The following is a 17,923-nucleotide window of genomic DNA, read 5'->3' as shown; positions in this document are numbered from 1 at the left end:
GAGAACTCAAGCATTTAATATCTTACAACCTCTCCGTCTAATTCCAATGACACATCCAGGTGTAATAACTTATGTTCTAGACACTAATTGATAATTAATTATGTAGTGTATCACACTGTCCTTTATATGACTTTTGTGCTGTAATTTGACTTTTCAAGTCCTTATGCTTTATTTTCCAACTAGATTATAAGTTCCTTACAAATATGGATCTTATTCAACTCATTATGTCTCCTCCTTCCTGCTTAAATATCAAGAATAGTACTTTGCATACAGTGAATTGTATATACATACATATATACACAGATATAGATAGAGATGTTTTTGTTGATTTGAAAATAAATTACCAGTTCTTCTTATTATGTTCTTATTCTCTCATATCTTTTATCTTATTGAGGTACAATTGATATACAATATTATATTAGTTTCAGGCATTTAACATAATGATTCAATATTTGTATATAATTGTGAAATGATCATCCCAATAAGTCTAGTGAAGATCCATCACTACACATTGTTACAGGATTTTTTTTTTTTTATGACGAAAACTTTTAAGATCTCATAGCAACTTCCACATATGCAATACAGTATTAACTACAGTTGCCACGCTGTACATTACATCCCCATGACTTATTTATTTTATAGCTGGAAGTTTATATGTTATGAACCCCTCTCCCCATTTTGCCCACTCCCCATCTCCTGTCAGTCTCTCATAGCTTTAAAAATTGTCATTACCGGGGCGCCCGGGTGGCTCAGTCGTTAAGCGTCTGCCTTCGGCTCAGGTCATGATCCCAGGGTCCTGGGATCGAGCTCCGCATCGGGCTCCCTGCTCGGCGGGAAGCCTGCTTCTCTCTCTCCCACTTACCCTGCTTGTGTTCTCTCTCTGGCTGTCTCTCCCTGTCAAATAAATAAATAAAATCTTTAAAAAAAAAAAAAAAATTGTCATTACCTTCTAAAGTTTCTAAAGGCTAAGGCTACATGTAAATGTAATTTCAAGTATGACTACAAACATTGCCTACACAAAAATCCCAGTTTTACAATAGTTAATATCTAACCCAAGTCTCAGTGCTTTTCTCAACCTGACAAGCATGCTGTTCTCAATCACAAGAAAATTATAAAAATTAGATGAGCTATCTCATTTTGTATATTTGTATATTATGGAATCAGTTCAGTAATCCATGGTCCACTGGAGAGTCTTGTGTAAGAAGTTTTAGTTAATAATATTGCAGAAATAAACTCCCCAGTTGTCCACTGAGAGATCTTAGAGATTCCAGACCACAAAACAAAACAAAACAAAAAATAAATATCTCCTCTTTTGCTAACCACAAAATAAGAACTCTATTTTTTTTCTTTCCCACCAGCCCTAGCCCCAAACACACACACACGCGCGCACACACACACACACACATGCATGCGCTCACACGAGCTTTTAGTCAGTATCTATTCCTGTCAAGGTACCCCACCCCCCACAAAAAAAAAAACAAGAAAGAGGAAACTCAAGAAGGTTTCTACTTTTGCTCTACACCCCACATTATTATTTACAGCAATTTCACGTATCTTTAAATTTCCACCATCAGAGATATTGGATGATTTATTCTGCCTGAACAAGGCATCCAACAGTATCATTATTCTTTAGGGATTTGACAGGACCTTAATAGATCCTAGCAGAAGGGAAAACTGCTGGCCCCAGTTGGTAGCTTTCAGTTTTGTTTTTGTTTTTCCTTCTGCTTTTCAGAGTCTTAAAAGTCTCTAACCTCCTAAAGATTGGTAAGGATTTTTATTTTTTAGTGACACCCTGGGTCTTCAGCTGAGCACATTCTTGTAATGTAGATCTCACATGGTAGTCTATCGGTAAGAAATTATTTTAGAAGTTTTGAAATAAGTTTCCATCTTATTCCAACTTACTTATAACTTTCCACTTATCCTTTCTAAAATTATTTACAGAATTTGACCGTAAAAAGCATATGCTATCATGACAAGTAGAAGGAAGCAAAGACATAAATCAGTGAGATAATGCTGTTCCTCTTACACAGAGTGTGTGTCAGTGCGCTTTTATTTTCTGAAAAGTTTTTGGTAGTTGAGCATTTTGCTTATCACAACAACATAATGGGGAAGTTTGTATATCTAAGAGAACATTCTGTTTCATATGGTTAAAAACTGCATCATAAGAGGCATTCCCACAAAGGCAGGGGTGGGGAACCAGCTGCGGTTCTTTAATCTCATATTTCAGTGATATATTTGATAAAAGATTTATGCATGGAATAGAGCCATCGAGTAATTGTGTGTCGAAGGTAACTATGGACCTTCTATTCATATCCTGGGCAAGGATCCTCAACACCAGTGTAGCTCTGTGTGCATTCTTTCTCATCCGTGGCACAGTCACTTAAAAGAAATACCCCTTCTTTATTCTCGCCATAATATAATGAGGAAAAGAGTTAGCCCTTAGGAGATTCAAATGGGTACATCTATTGACGTTGTGTTTTTCCTGTTTAGCTTGTGATTCCTCCTAAACCAAAGGATAGCCAGCAGTTTATTTAGTTTCTGTCCATATATAGCTTCCTCTTCCTTGAGACTCCACTTAATGTACCTTTTCCTGTAGAGTGGCTATGGTTTTCTTTGCAGTGGATATGGCTTTAGCTTCCAACTGCTGTATTTAAACCACCGCTCCCTCTAATTTCATCTGTCATGTAAATGTGATGCTACAAAGTTGTCCTCTCCTTTTTTTAAATCTCAGAAGGGATTTATTTCCTCGGCTAGAAAAATCATCATCCAAAAGTCAGTACTACCTCCTTCAAGTGAGTACTGTCCTCCCATGGATAACTATCTCCTACTATTGGCTCTCACTGGAAGACAGTAATCATACTAAGAAGCTTTTTGTATGTGTGGCATTAAAATAAAAGCCAAAATAAAATGTTTTATTATTTTATTCAAAGACAAATATATTCATTAAAAAGAGCCTTTTAACAATATTTTATTGGTGAATGTAATGAATACAAATTAAATAAAATTTTTGGTATTGGTATTTGTACAACACTATATTATGTGCAAGGATCTACATGTCATAAAACTGAATTAAGAGTTGAGAGTAATACCTCTTGTGTGATAATTAGGTCTAGCCAGCAAACCTGCTCCCTACTACTCTAGCTTTCCCCAGGCATCAGTGATAATTATTTGGGGGCCCAGGTTGGTTCCATTTCTATTTGTCCGTGAGAATCCATAATGGACCTGTATTTCCAGATCGAATGGGAAGTAGAAAGAAAAGTTGATCTTTCTATTGCATGGCCCTGGCCTTTAAGTCAGACCATGCTCTGGGACTGTAATAAAGAGTATGAATGATCAACTGAGTAATAAATGCTAATTTTCCTTTCTTGGCCTTACACCATTAGAGATGTCACGGGATTTCTCTAAAATTGCCCTCGGGGACTTTTTTTAAACATGTATTTTTGAAGGTATTACTGAACTGTATCTACAGGAACCTTGTGTGCAGAGTCTGCAATCCAGAGAGTTTTGTGGTTTCAAGACATTGCTGCTTCTGATTGTTTCTGATCACGCGCCCTTCTTTAACTTCACCAAAAATGTTGGTTGGTTTCAGTGAGAGTATTTTCTGTGGGAATTCCGGCCTTGAGACTATGTTCATTGTCCTCAGATGCTCTTCTGCCAGAGTTGATCTTCTGGGGTAATTCTGTGCACTTGAGGAAGTGGTTACAAAGGTCTAAATATTATGGGCATCTGAGATACAGCAGTGCTAGTGACTTCTTCCTGAGGTTGTCACGGTATAGGTTAGCATCCTGTTACCACAGTTGTGAGCTTTCTTATTAAAAGATTGCCTCTTTACCTGTCTTTGCACTTCCCTCAGTGGGGTCTATTTTAGCAAGTAATCTGATGTCAGCTTTCTGATTCTCTTTTTCTCCGCTGCAACAACAACAACAACAAAAATGGTAGCTTGTTCTGGACACTGAGTGGAGTCAGGGAAATTTGTTAGGAGCCAACTCTTATTTTGGCATTAACTAATATTGTGCCTGCGTATATTTTATTGAGCATTCCTAATGTGCACAGCACAAAGCTAGGTACTTGGGGAACATAAAAATAAAGAAGGAAAGGCTTTTGCCCTCAAGAAATTCATGTTTCCAAAAGAATTTATGTTGTAACTGAGTGGCCCAGTGAGAAAGTACAATGGAGGAAGTACTGGAATGTATTCTAAAGGGCACAGAGAGAGAAACATACCCATGCGGAGGGGGTCAAATGATAAAATGTTATTTGAATGTCATCTTAATCCTCATTATAAACCACTAAATTTGAATAGAATTTCTTCATTAGGTAAATGCAGTAAAGATAGGAATTAGAGGACTGCCACTGATTCCTTCTAACTCTATAAATATAGAAAGTAAACTTGAACCAATATAGTAATGTAACTTTCAAATGTCCCTTTAATCAGAGTCATATGTATCTTTAATGATATTTCTCAAGCTTGTTATGTTTATTTCAGACACTGAGTGGACTCATGGAAAATTGTTAGGAGCCGAAACTTATTTTCCATTCTAAAAGGAAAAGAAATATTGCAGATCTACAATGTTGACTTTAATTACTTTTATTTTAATGAAACATAAGTGTGCACAAATATAAAATATGCATAAACTTTGTGGAACTTTAAAGCCAAAAGAACTTTAAAGCCAAAAGACATATACGTTAAGTGAAAACTTTAAAAAATAACATTTAATTGAATGATATTAATGTGAGATTTTTGTTTTTCAGAAACCAAATCACCGGTATTGAGACCATTGTCAGTAGAAAGATACATTTGTACTTTTTGTTTCACTTGTGTTTGGCATGTATCTAATTTTGATTTTGTATCTAATGGTTCATCAGGTCCATTTGTGGCAATATTGTGGTCAACATTTTTCTTAACCAATAGCTTATTTTTATCTGCGATTTACTTACTAATTTTATTTTTACCTACTAATTCATTGTTTTGATGAGCCAATTCATGTAATACCCCCAATCACAATACTAAAGAAAAAATATATTATTAAATGTACCCTGTGATGATTTTACTGCTCCTTTTCTACTTGTAAACAATCATAAAACTTTTGTTTTTAGAATAAACCATAACATCTTTTGTGCTTTAGTTAGCATAAATGCATAGTTTACTTTTTAAATCCATTTATTTTGTTTTCTCTTTAGCCTGTGGCAATTTATATATACATAGCCTTGCCTCACTTCATCATTGTCATTATGCAAATCAATACTGCAAAAGAAAAGTTTTGTCTTTTTAACTGGTAAGAGAATTGTGTGTAAGTGGTAGACAAGGACTGCTGTTATCATACTTAACATCAAGGCCCTGCCAACCTCAGAGCCTGCTCACCAACACTTTGAAAGTTTCTCTCTGATCATTTGGCACCAATGTTTTATAAATACAAACATGGGAACTGAAGGCAAATGGCAGTGTTCAGTCATAAATGTTATTCAGATTATCCAACATATGCCTACCTCAGTATTAGCAGTTTTGATCATCAATGTGAAAACACAGAATTTTTAAATTTCCCCAGAACTTGAGATTATGTCTATAGATTTCCAGTAGACAGGAACACAAATTTGACAAATACTGGTCTATGGACTATTAGGCAAATACCTAATAACCAAGAAGTAGTTCCTGTTTGGTTTTGCTTTTCTTAGAAAAGATTTGCGACATTTCTGAGGATATCTGCTGATGTTCTCTTCCTCAGCCTTGATCTGCTCTCTTGACAGTCAGTAAACCAATGCCCTCTGTTTTTATGTGAAAGGACTTTGTGGAATAGGAGTGGGTGTAAGGCCTAAACAGAATTCAGTTAAGCAAATGGAACAGCTTAAATATTTTCATATAATACTAGAATTGACCTTCTCTTTTCCACTGCACCATGAACCCTTTGGGAAGGGAGCTAGGTCTTCTACCCTGTTGTATTCCAGTGTGTGATACTGTGCCCAGCACACAGTAGACACTAAGAAAATGTTTGCTGAAAGAATGAATGAATGTTGGTATAAGAAGGTACTTAGTCGTATGGTATGCATCAGGTGACATGCTCCAGTGTCTTGTTCCTGAAAGCGTATGACCCTTAGCTCATCAGTGCAATAAATTAGCTGGCCTGTAGAAAACTAGCCTCCACTTGCCTGTGGTATGTTCTGGCCTAAAGAGTCAGACCAATTCCTTTCACTGCCTAATATAGTTAATATCTGGAAAGTGATAAAAAGGTCCCCAGTTGGCATATTTCCTCTGGTGTCTTTCCCTTTCCTCAGCCTGTCATTCTTGTGACTCAGAAAGCTATCATCTTTTCCCTATTCCCAGGAAACCCACAGGCCACAGTCCAGAGTATGATATCTTTTTTATCACTCACCTCACTCTGTCTCGCTCCAGTTAGAGAAGTAGAGGAGAATGTGCATCCTGTTTGTCTTCTTGTTTGTTCTGTTTGCCTGACTCATTTTGATGATAGGGTATGGAGATAAACTGTATTTGTTGGAGATAGCTTTTGATTCTTCAAGATCAAAGCATGTTATTACTGACCCTTATAAGAGTATTTCTCTGGTTAAGTTATTGTTCATTTTTTCTCCAAGATAACTTTTCTCTAACTTAGCTTTTTTCAACCAACTTTCATATCTTCTACCAAAAAATCATTCATCAGATAATGGGCCCTGGTTTCCGTCATGTGCTTCAGACATGTGATTGTAACACTTGAGGGAAAATGTTCCACTTGGTTCGAGCCTTCAAACTGACACAATTAAGCAGAAAGGCTGGCTTTTCCTTTCTGAACAATTTCTTTACATACGTGTCTAACATTCATTTCTTAGGTATGTGTATGTGTAACTCCTGGTAATGAAGGTCGGAAAAGAAAATTTGGCAATACCAAAGATTAGATGCTTCATATGCTAACATATTGTTTAAAATCAATCTAGCCAGAAGCAGCCAAACTCTTTATTTATTTATTTATTTATTTTTATTATGTTATGTTAATCACCATACATTACATCATTAGTTTTTTATAGTTTTTTTTTTTAAGATTTTATTTATTTGAGGGAGAGAATGAGCGAGAGAGAGCACAAGAGAGGGGAGGGCAGAGGGAGAAGCAGACTCCCCGCTGAGCAGGGAGCCCATTGCGGGACTTGATCCTGGGACTCCAAGATCATGACCTGAGCTGAAGGCAGTCGCTTAACCAACTGAGCCACCCAGGTGCCCTACATCATTAGTTTTTGATGTAGTGTTCCATGATTCATTGTTTGCGTGTAACACCCAGTGCTCCATTCAGTACGTGCCCTCTTGAATACCCATCACCAGGCTAACCCATCCCCCACTCCCTCCCATCTAGAACTCTTTATCCCTCCTAGCAAACTGTGTGGCTGAGAGCAAATCAGTTGGCTTTTCTGTACATTATGGAGTTTTTCATCTCAACAGTTAAACCTTGCCTTCCACCTCATTGTCTTCAAGCTTGTAAATAATTAGAAGAGATTTGGAATTTGGAAATATAAAATGCAGTAGAATTTTATGAAAATATCAAACAAAAACAAGATGATCTAGAAAGAGGAACTAAATCTAAATATACTTATATCAAAGATTAATATTTTAATTCATAGTGTACAAAAATCAGACTATACTATAATTAGCACTTTGAGTAAAATTGCATAGTTGTGTTTATTCTTATGTACCTATCAAATGAAATGCTTTCAGTACCATAGTTTATATTCTTATTTTTTTCCTTATCTTATAAAAATGAATATGGTGTGCTTTGAAATAAAATCATGTAAATGAGGGGAAGCAACAGGGAAATTTTTATTAAAACTGTTTTCATATAATGATTTGAAAATAGCAGCATGATGATGACTCATCAAACAAAAAGAAAAACCTGGTGTTCTTACATATATCTATAGTAAAATGATGGTAGAAATTGCTCACATTGTTGTGTTTGAAATGTGTACAAATAAGTATATATACATTTGCACAGGTATACACATAATCTATTCTACCAACTGTAGTAACTAAAAGTGTTTCAATTATTTCAAAGAGCCATATGCCTTTATATTGAATATGTATTGAATAGATACTATCTGCCTCCAAGTAGGAATATGCTCATCACACATAATTTAGAGGTATGCCCCCAGGAAAATAGATGACTATCCTTATACACTCACTTTTTGGAATAACAGGGAATCAGTCTGAATGACCTAAGTAGTTGCTTGGATTCAAGCCCACAACAGGCTTTACCTCAAAGCAGAGACCAAGTTGTTTTTCAGTGTTTTTAAAAATGGTGCCTAAGGCACTGAGTTATGTTTCAAAAGTCTACCACATATATTCTGAGCTGTTTCTTTGCTTGAATAGGGAGAAGATCCAATTTATCCGAACTGAAGGGACCCCAGGATTGGTGCGTCTTTCAAGTGATGCAGACCTTGTTATGTTGCTGAGGTATGGAACACCAGTTTTTGAAGTAGAAAGTCCTCTGTCATCAGATATTATGGAGCGTTTTAGAAAATACGATGCCAGTATTAGTAACCTATGTCTCCATTATTCTTAAAGACTTGTGGAATACTCACTGGAAGATGTAGGATGCTGGTTTAGTGATAATTCATTTCAGATTGCATTTCTTACTCTGAGATCTGTTTGATTTTTTTTTTTTTTTATCCTGGTGATAAATGAGGTGGTATTGGAGAAGGGAAAGGTTAGTAGAGGCCAATGGATAGAATGTTCTACTCACAAAATGGAACACAAGGGTATACAGGGCTTACACAAGGGTATACAGGAGTAAAAGAGAGGTCATATTTATATTTTCTTTCAAATTCTTTCCTCCAAATGTGCTTTGTCTTTTTTTTTTTGGTGATTTGACATGATTTTTTAAAATGATTTTGAGAGTTTAGGTTTGGGAAATTAGATCAGAAAGTTGAAATTTGATCACTGGTACTCATTGCCAACTTGACAGCCCTTCATAAAATTGGCCAGTTGTATTTTCTTTCCTGATGGTTAAGTCAGCTTTGGTTTTAAATCTTAGAGTAATTTAGAAAGGAAACTGACAAGTTTTCAAAAGATTTTTCATTTTTAATATCATCCTTCAAATGTAGGAGGCCAGAATAAAATAATGCTTTGCTCTACCCAGTAGTTGGGACACCCACCCCGTAACCTCCAAAGAATTAAAGGCAAAGTCATGCTGAACCCGACCACACAATGTTTTATTTATCCCAGAGTGCTAACAATCTCATTCATGATATTCATGATAAACTTGACCCTAACCATTTCTAACTGCCTACATGATAGTTGCCATACTTGTAAAACTGAAGTCAAAAAATTATCTTCTTTTACTGGATAATTGGAGCATAATTCAAAGGAATATAATCAGTTCCCACAGAGACCTTGCTTCACCTGATTCTGAACAAGACCTGTTGGGAGGCAGGGGTCACTTCTCAGTCTAAGGGGTAACCTATGACTATGTTGAACTGAACAAGTCCTGAAAACAGAATACAGTGTGCTACATGGTCAGGAAGACTATTGGTCAATTAATATGTAATATGATGTTTCTACCATAGTTTGGTTGGTAATAAAATAGTTTTGTTTATAAAATTCTGGCTAGGATAGGACTCTTTTGCTTCATTCTAGGTTTTTCATTTAAACTGAAGAATTCTGCATTTGGAATTAATAAAAACAAAATGATTACAAAATAGAAATCATGATTATCAATCACCTATTCTTAGTTAAATAATCTTTAGATGGTATAGTCCTAAATATTTTAAGTTACAGTATAGCTTAGAATATTTGTACTTTGGTAAACACTGCAGTTTGCATGAGTTTCTATGTGTTATGTGGTTGAATTTGAAAATATTTGAGAACTGATATATATATATATCAGTTTTAAGTATGTATATATATGTGTGTATATGTACACACACACACATACATATATATATATACATATAAAGAACAAGGCTACATTTTCCCCCATTTGGGGAAAAAGCGTGTTCTCTGAAGTTAATGGGCCTTTGGAGAAGTGTGAGAAATTCATTTATTATATAATAGTTCTATAATTATTACATGCAAATGATGTTAAGTTCTAGACTTATTTTATTTAGATGATCAAATGTATTAAATTTAATAATTGTACATGGTGACACAATGTATTACATGTGGATGCTTAATAATGTTTAATAGTTATTGAAACATTTTCAGATGTCCTCAGTTCTTTATTTTTTATTTTACTTTGGAGTTTGAGTCATTTGAATCAGTGACTATAAACTCAAGCAATGAACTAGTTGCATACATAGGGAAAGACTTTGTATCTATTTTTATACTTTGTCTGTTTCTTTTCTTTTCTTTTTTTTTTTTTTTTTTTAGATTTTATTTACTTATGAGAGAGAGAGGGAGAGCACGGGGCAGGGGCAGGAAAAGCAGAGGGAGAAGGACAAGCAGACTCTGCTGAGCGCTGAGCCTGATGTGGGGCTCCATCTTAGGAACCTGAGATCATGACCTGAGCCAAAACCAGGAGTCAGATGCTTAAATGACTGAGCCACCCAGGTGCCCCTATTTTTTAAAAAGGAAAATCACTCCTTGTACAAATAGACTTGATTATCAGCAAGCTGAAATATCAAGATGCCACAGCTCTAGGAAATTATTCAATTCAAAATAAGCCAATGTAAGATTATTCTCTAAAATAGCTATTATAAAACTCAAGAATTTTTAAATGACTTTGTTACATTTGTTATTGATTATTCTATTTCATATATTTTTTCACTAACTGAACTCCTGTAAAAAAAAAATGTACATCTGTCAGAGCTCATACATGAAATGATTGATATATTTGGCTAATGTTAGAATTTTAAAATTTATATAATGAAAGATACCACATATAAAAGCATAAAGGTAACAAACTGGAAGAATATATTCATAACACATAAAGATATTATGAATATACAGAGAATGCCTTTACATCAATTCAGAAGAAAAGAACCCAAAAGAAAAAATGGATAAAGGGTATAAAAAGGCATTTCACAGAAATTGAAGTAAGAATAGTCAGTAAACTTACGGCTAGCAATCATAAAATGCAATTTACAATAATGAGACAGTATTTCATAGTATTAGATTTGAAAAAATCAAAAAGTCTGATAGTATCAAGTGAGAAATAAGGACTCTCATACTGTCTGGACTTAGTGGGATTGCAATTTCTACAAACTTTTCAGAGTACAATTTGACAATATCTTGTATAGTTGAAAAGGCATATGTGTTATGACTGAGCACTTCTGCTTTTAGATATATACCATATTTATACTAAAACTCTTTTGCCTGTGCACAAGGCAATATATATAGGATCTTCATTGCACATTGTTGATAAAAGCACAAAGTTGGGAAATAAATAAATATTTGTCAAAAGAGATAGCTTTGAAAGTACTGACATTTTGGGCTGAATACATGTTTGTTGCAGGGAGCTCTTCTATGCGTTGTAAGATGTATCAGCCTCGTGGCTTCTACCTACTAGATACCAAAAGCATACCCTCCCAATTATGACAACCAAAAATGTCCTCAGACGTTCTCCAAAGTCCCCAAATGGTGTGGGAAGGGGCAAAATTGCCTCAGTTGAGAACCAGTGCTTAGGAGTCCTTTTCTTAATCTCTGCAAGAATGAACTGCTGCCACTTTTTTCTGAATGTTTTCTAACAGGTTTCTAGATTTGGCCAAGTTTGAAGAAAACCTACTTCTACCTCTTAATTAAAAAACACAAGTCCTCTTACTTTTATTGTTGTTTCAAATCTTTGTCAAATATTTGTCAAGTGTCTTGTCAAGTGTCAAGAGCTTAGTGCAATCAATAGTACTTTTATCATTATATTTAATGAAAAGTCTGAGATTCTAAGATCTCACATCCCTGGTTATTAGCTTTTAGGAGAGTCCTAGAAAGAGAAATTTCAATATGGAGAAGAACAAAGACACTGGATTGAATATGAATAATCTGAGATAAAAATCCTCACATTTAAAAAATTATAAAGCCAGAGTAAACAAGGGAGCTAACTATGAGCAGTTGTAATTATTTAGGAGGTGTTTTGTTTTATTTTGCTTTTAATTCTCCAGTTAAATCCTAAACTCTTTGCATATTGAGAAAACTGTCATATATTTCTTAGAATGAAGATAAAGAACATACTTTGTGTCTCTATTATGGGTTCTCAGTAAGCATTGTGTGTTGTGTTTGAATCTTATTCTCAATGCTAAAAACCCAGGTACTATGTTCAAGAAAACACGTAAATTCAGATTGTGTTGCCCAAAGTTGGTAGGAAAACAGGCACAGAACCACGGGTTCCATAAAAGCTGTTTGTCCCAAGAATTAGCTACAGGAGAGAGGGGACGAGTGCTCCCTTTGGGATATGAACTGGACCCAGAGTGAGAAACTGATGGTCTTACTCATTTGGAAGCAAGGCTTTTCCCCACCGCTTTGGCTAAAGTATGCATTTTGTTTCTTGTCTTTCCCCAGTTTATTTGAAGAAGAGATAATGTCTTATGTGCCTCCACATGCCTTACTTCACCCCAGCTACTGTCAGTCCCCCCGTGGCTCCCCCGTGTCCTCTCCCCAGAACTCGCCAGGTAAGTCCACCTGCTGTGCACAGTGAATCCTCTGAGAAGCGTACCCTAAAACCAGACATTCTGTTCTTCATAAAGGATGGTAAGGGAATACTTTGGGTTTATCTTTGGTGTGAGCATGGGTACATATTCTGTGGCATTTTGTGTCTCTTAAAATTGGCTTGTTCCCATGGCAATTCATTTTGACAGGAAGACAATGACATTCCAGAATAAGAGGATAAATGTTAGCAGTATGATACACTCAAATACAGATTTACTTTTCATTATGTTATGTACTGCCTAATATATCTTGGAAAATATTAGGACACAAAATACTATGTTAGCTTTTGGATTGAAAAAGTTCTGGTTAGGAGACTGATTCAAATAAAAATAAATGTCTACTTTCAAGAAATAATACAGAATTAAAATTATTTTAATGGACTTAGATAGGTTTCTCCTGCAGTAATGACTAACTGCATTAGATAGGAAGACTAGAGACACCTGGGCAGATAGAACATGTTGATATATAAAACAAACTAAAATATTTAAGTTCAAATTCTTTTTGAAAGAAGTATGGTATGAATGAAGGAGTGAGTGGATGGATGGATGAATGAATGATAGAAAATGAATTTTTTTAAAAGGAAAGTAGTTATAATGTTGACAGAACATCAGCTCTATTTATTTTTATTATAGGCAATGTATTGTTTACACTTTAATAGCTATCAGAATTTAAAACTATTTTAATAGAAATCCAAGCTCCATATGTGTCACTAAAAGCTGCTCTATAGTCTTTGATATATGACATGTTTTCACAAATCCTATGATAATGAAGCTAAAGCCTAATTGAATACCACAAACAGGAAAAGGTCTATTAATTTGTTCTTTTAACACAGATTTATTGAGCATCCAAGTATGATCCAAGCACTGAATTAGACTCCAGTGCTACAAAGATGAATAATGCAGTCTCTGCCTTTGAAGGATTCATGGTGGGGCAATGAGTCAACAAATGACTCTATTAAGCCTTGTGGTTAGTTCTATAAAGAGAGGTATGGGAACACTGATATGGGAACAGTTCTTCCTTCAAGACTGGCAGTGGGTGTTTGAGGAAAGATAAAGATAACAGATATGGAGGGAGGCTTGAAGGATGATGAAGGTGGGCCAAAGGAAGAAGGGTGTTCTAGGTGAATGAGTAGCATAACCTAGGCCTCAGAAGCATGAAAGAAGTTTAGGGCCAATTAACAGCTACAAGTAAGAGCAAGTTCTCAAAGCTCAGGTTGGAAAGATAGGCTAGGACTGGTTGGCCATTGAAGCCTTACTCTGTAGTCCATATGGAGCCACTGAAAATTTACAAACAGAAGAATACCCTGTTTTACAAAGAACAGTTTGGTGGCAATATGGAGGATGGATTAGAAGACGAGATAATGGAGTCAGAGAAACCACTTGGGAGGCTGTTGCATTAACACAGGTGACCTGCTAAAGGGCTGGACTAGAGGTGTTGGAGAAATGGGAACTAGTTCAAAGGATACGTAGGACATAGAGACACAGAACTTTGAGTCCAGGTAAGGAAGATTCTGAGGTCAAGGCAGATTCTGAGGTCCCCAACACCTAGACTACTAGGCAGATGGCAACACCATTTACCAGGGAAGGAAAAAGACTAGACTGGAAAGGAGGGGTCAGATGAGTTTCGTTTTGGACATGGTTTGTTGAGGAATCTCTGAGCCATCCACTTCAAGATACAAAAAACAACTGGAAAAGACAATCATGGAGCTCAGAAGAGGCTGGTGGCTCGGCGTATATGTATGCTGGTGGCAGCCGAAACCCAGGGTAGATTGGAGGAACCAAGGAGGACAAGCCCATGGAAAGAAGAGAAAACAGAGGATGGTAACATGAGGAATTCCAGTATTTAAGGGATGGGCGGAGATGGAGGAGGAAATGAAACAAAGAGAGCCAGTGGATTTTGGAAGAGAATTAGGAAAGTCTTTTCAGGGAAGCCAGGTTTCAAGGGGTAGAGAGTGGGCCAAATCTCCAAAGCATTCAAGAAGGATGACTCCTGAGAAGAGGCCACTGGATTTGAAAATCATGAAGTTATAAATGGCCTTTTTCAGAGAAGTTTCTATGAGATAAGAGGTTATAAACTGGAATATGACCAGTTGCAGAATGATATAGGATGTAAAGTAGAAGCCAGGAGTGTAGAATATTCTTTTTATGAAGTATGGGGATGAAAAGAAAGGAAACTATTTAGAAGGAGAAGATGAGTTAAGGAAGAGGTTTAGGATGGGAAAATTGAGCATGTGTGTGTGTACAGAGGTCAGAAGATGTGGGTGGAAGGAAACTAGTTTGTTGAAGCAGCAGTCCGACCACAGACCCATGGGAAAGCAGGACACTGGAGACAAAAGTGAAGGTCGACTTTGGAACAAAGTAGGGACACATATTTTGTTGATCCAGGATGAGAAGAAATAAGTATATGACACTTCAGGTAAGTTTCAAGATGTAGGGGGAAAATTGGTGGAATTCAGAGCTGGCCTCAGTCTTTACCAACTATGTGTGACTTTGGGCAGTTTACTTCCTTCCCTGAACTTGAATGTGATATTCTGTAAAAGGGGAATAATAGCAATCACCTCCCATGGATACTCAGAGGAGAACACCTTGCCTGGTGCCTGCAACACAACAAGCCTCCAATAAATGTTAATTTATCCCTTTTTTCTTTCTTTCTGGAAATCTGATCCTGAGAAGTATAGTTTGTCAATGTTTAAACCATTAATAACCAGAAAATATGAATTCATTTCTCCCTCATTTGCAGAGCTTTCTGCCTAGGTATTTAATCATTCTGACTGGTCTTTATCTTAGATCCTATGATGAAGTTCAAATGGGTTATCCCTTTACCTGATGCTTTGTGGTTAAAGAAATGAAGCTGTGTGGGTTATTGCTCATTTCAGTCAAGGATCTCCTTCCCGGGGCTTTTCTGCAGCCCATCCTCCCCAAGAAAAGGGTAGATCAACAGATTCTGCCCCTTTCCGAGCCCTACAAAGGCATGTGCTCTTGGAGACTGGCTAAACATTCTTTGAGACTATATGAACATTCTAAATGGTGACTAATCATTTAACATCACATGTACATGAGTAATCCATGGTGGTAGTAAAATGCATTCTGGAAGCACATTTAGAGTCCACCATTTTCCAAAGAGATGTAGAACCCAAAATTGCTAGCAGTGTTTGTGGTGACTTTAATTTACAGGGAGAAACATCGCTGTATTTTTGGCCTATTCAGTTTTAGGGGGCTCTATTTGATCTTGAAATTGGGATGAACTGCCTGATATCGATGTAAGTTACTGTAACTAATTCCACATGATCTTACAAGGCCAAGAGTAGCTAGCCTCATTTACCCTGTGGAGTAATCTTCTGATTCTTTGAGTAAAAAGCATCTCCTTCTACCACTCTCCTGAAGTTTTTTTTGTGAAAAACATTTCGGATGTTTTAAAGTGGTCTGTTCCTGCTTCTTGTGACCAGAATTTCATCCCTTTTAGTGGTATGAGCATAATATTGTGAAAATTATGACAATAACAAATTTGAATGATCTTTCAGAATTCCTCGGGATCTGGTAAACTTTCCATACTTTCCCTTATTTGAGCACATTTACATGTCTTTTCAAGTGCAGAGGAGAGAGGGGCTTTGGAAACTTTGACTTGCTTTTTGCAGCTGTTAGAGTGCTCACCTAAAATTGGTCAAAATTTTGGAATGTGAAGGTTTATTTTTCTAGGACCATTATAATGCCAGTCCTGACCTTAGCTATGCCAGAAGGGAAAACTCTTTCCAAACACCATATAGTTCTTATGCCAAATATGGGACCCAGAAGTTTATTTAAGGACCTTTTGTAACTCCACATTTCTAGGAATTTAAATGCAGTAACACCTAATTTATCTAATATTATTGGAGATGTGCTCACTTATGTGAATTTTCCGTGTAACCAAAGCGATGACTAAGTGTCAGAGAATTTAACCCACCATTTACTGAAACTCTTTCACAGATACATTATATTTCTCCCTGCTTCCCTATACACAGTGCATTTAAGGTATGTCATGGTTTGGGGGGGAATCATCGTACAGAGCTGTTAGTACTTGACTAAAACCGGACTATCTGGAAGCTAGGTGGGCACCAGGTCACACGCAACAGAATTAAACAAACCAGAGAGCACTGAAGAGCCGTGTGGTTCTTTGCTGAAGGTTGTCTTGAGGGCATGGCGTATGAGAGGGCATTATTTCTCCGACCACACAGTGAGACCCCTTACGGCCCTCTCTTCCTCCCTCCCTCCCTTGAAAGTCAGCATCGTGGCTGCTGCTTTTCTCATCTCCTGCTCTTTTGTCTTTCTCGCTCTCCTTTCCTCCCTTCTTCCTACCTCCCCCCATCTTGCCCACAGTCCCTGAAGTAGCTTTATGCAGTTGACCCTTGAACATTGTGGGGGCTAAGGGTGCCGACCCCCCTGTGAGGCAAAAAACCTGCAGATAACTTTTGACTCCCCCAAAACTTAACCACTAATAGCCTACTGTTCCCAGGAAACTTACCCATAATATAAACAGTCAATTAGCACATTTTTGTATGTTACTTGTATTATATACTGCATTCTTACAATAAAGTAAGCCAGAGAAAAGAAAATGTTAAGAAAATCGTAAGGAAGAGAAAATACTACAGTTCTGTACTATATTTATTATAAAAAAATCCACATGTAAGTGGACCCATGCAGTTCAAACCATGTTGTTCAAGGGTCAGCTGTACTTGTTTTTAGAAAAAGTGTTCCTTCTCTTCTCTTTGCTCAGCCCCACAAAGATGAACTACGAACCAAACAGTGCAAATGAAGGATGGTCCCTGGGTGGGTGGAGATGGGGAAGTTGTGATTCCAGAGACTGAAAGAAAGCCAAATGTGTCTCTGTCACAATATACAGGTGTTTTTTTTATTTTATTGTTGTTGTTCGTCTCCCTTGACCCCCACCCCTAATGCTGTCTGAGAATGCCTGTCCCTGGCATGGCTTTCAAAAGTTTCCCCTTTTAATATATCTCTTCTGATTTGCAAGGTCTAAAAAATCAGCTTATTAAATTAGTTCTTAAAAATAGTGTGTATATGAGGGGTGCCTAGGTGTCTCATTTGGTTAAGTGTCTGCCTGCAGCTCAGGTCATGATCTCGGGGTCCTGGGATCGAGTCCCCCATCAGGCTCCTTGCTCAGCGAGAAGCCTGTTTCTCCCTCTTCCTCTGCCCCTCCCCTTGTTCATGCTCTCTCTCTCTCTCTTTCTCTCTGTCAAATAAATAAATAAAAGCTTTAAAAAAATAAAAATACTGTGTAAATGAAAGCATCAGCAAGCTCAAAGCAGTGACCTAGGGCCTTTCACTA

General features: G+C 36.8%; 1 protein-coding gene across 1 annotated transcript in view; it reads left to right on the top strand.

The window, feature by feature from the left end:
* Positions 1-17,923, top strand: part of HECW2 (HECT, C2 and WW domain containing E3 ubiquitin protein ligase 2) — a 225,631-nt gene that overhangs the window by 164,068 nt on the left and 43,640 nt on the right. Inside the window, exons 17-18 of the mRNA XM_021702919.2 lie at positions 8,339-8,422; positions 12,458-12,567. Coding sequence (XP_021558594.1) covers positions 8,339-8,422; positions 12,458-12,567 — 194 coding nt within the window. The remainder of the gene's footprint in view (positions 1-8,338; positions 8,423-12,457; positions 12,568-17,923) is intronic.

The sequence above is a fragment of the Neomonachus schauinslandi genome, chromosome 3 (genome assembly GCF_002201575.2).
Source record: "Neomonachus schauinslandi chromosome 3, ASM220157v2, whole genome shotgun sequence".
NCBI classification, from domain to species: Eukaryota; Metazoa; Chordata; class Mammalia; order Carnivora; family Phocidae; genus Neomonachus; species Neomonachus schauinslandi.
The sequence above is the reverse complement of the archived record's forward strand: the minus strand, read 5'-3'. Positions and strand labels throughout refer to the sequence as shown.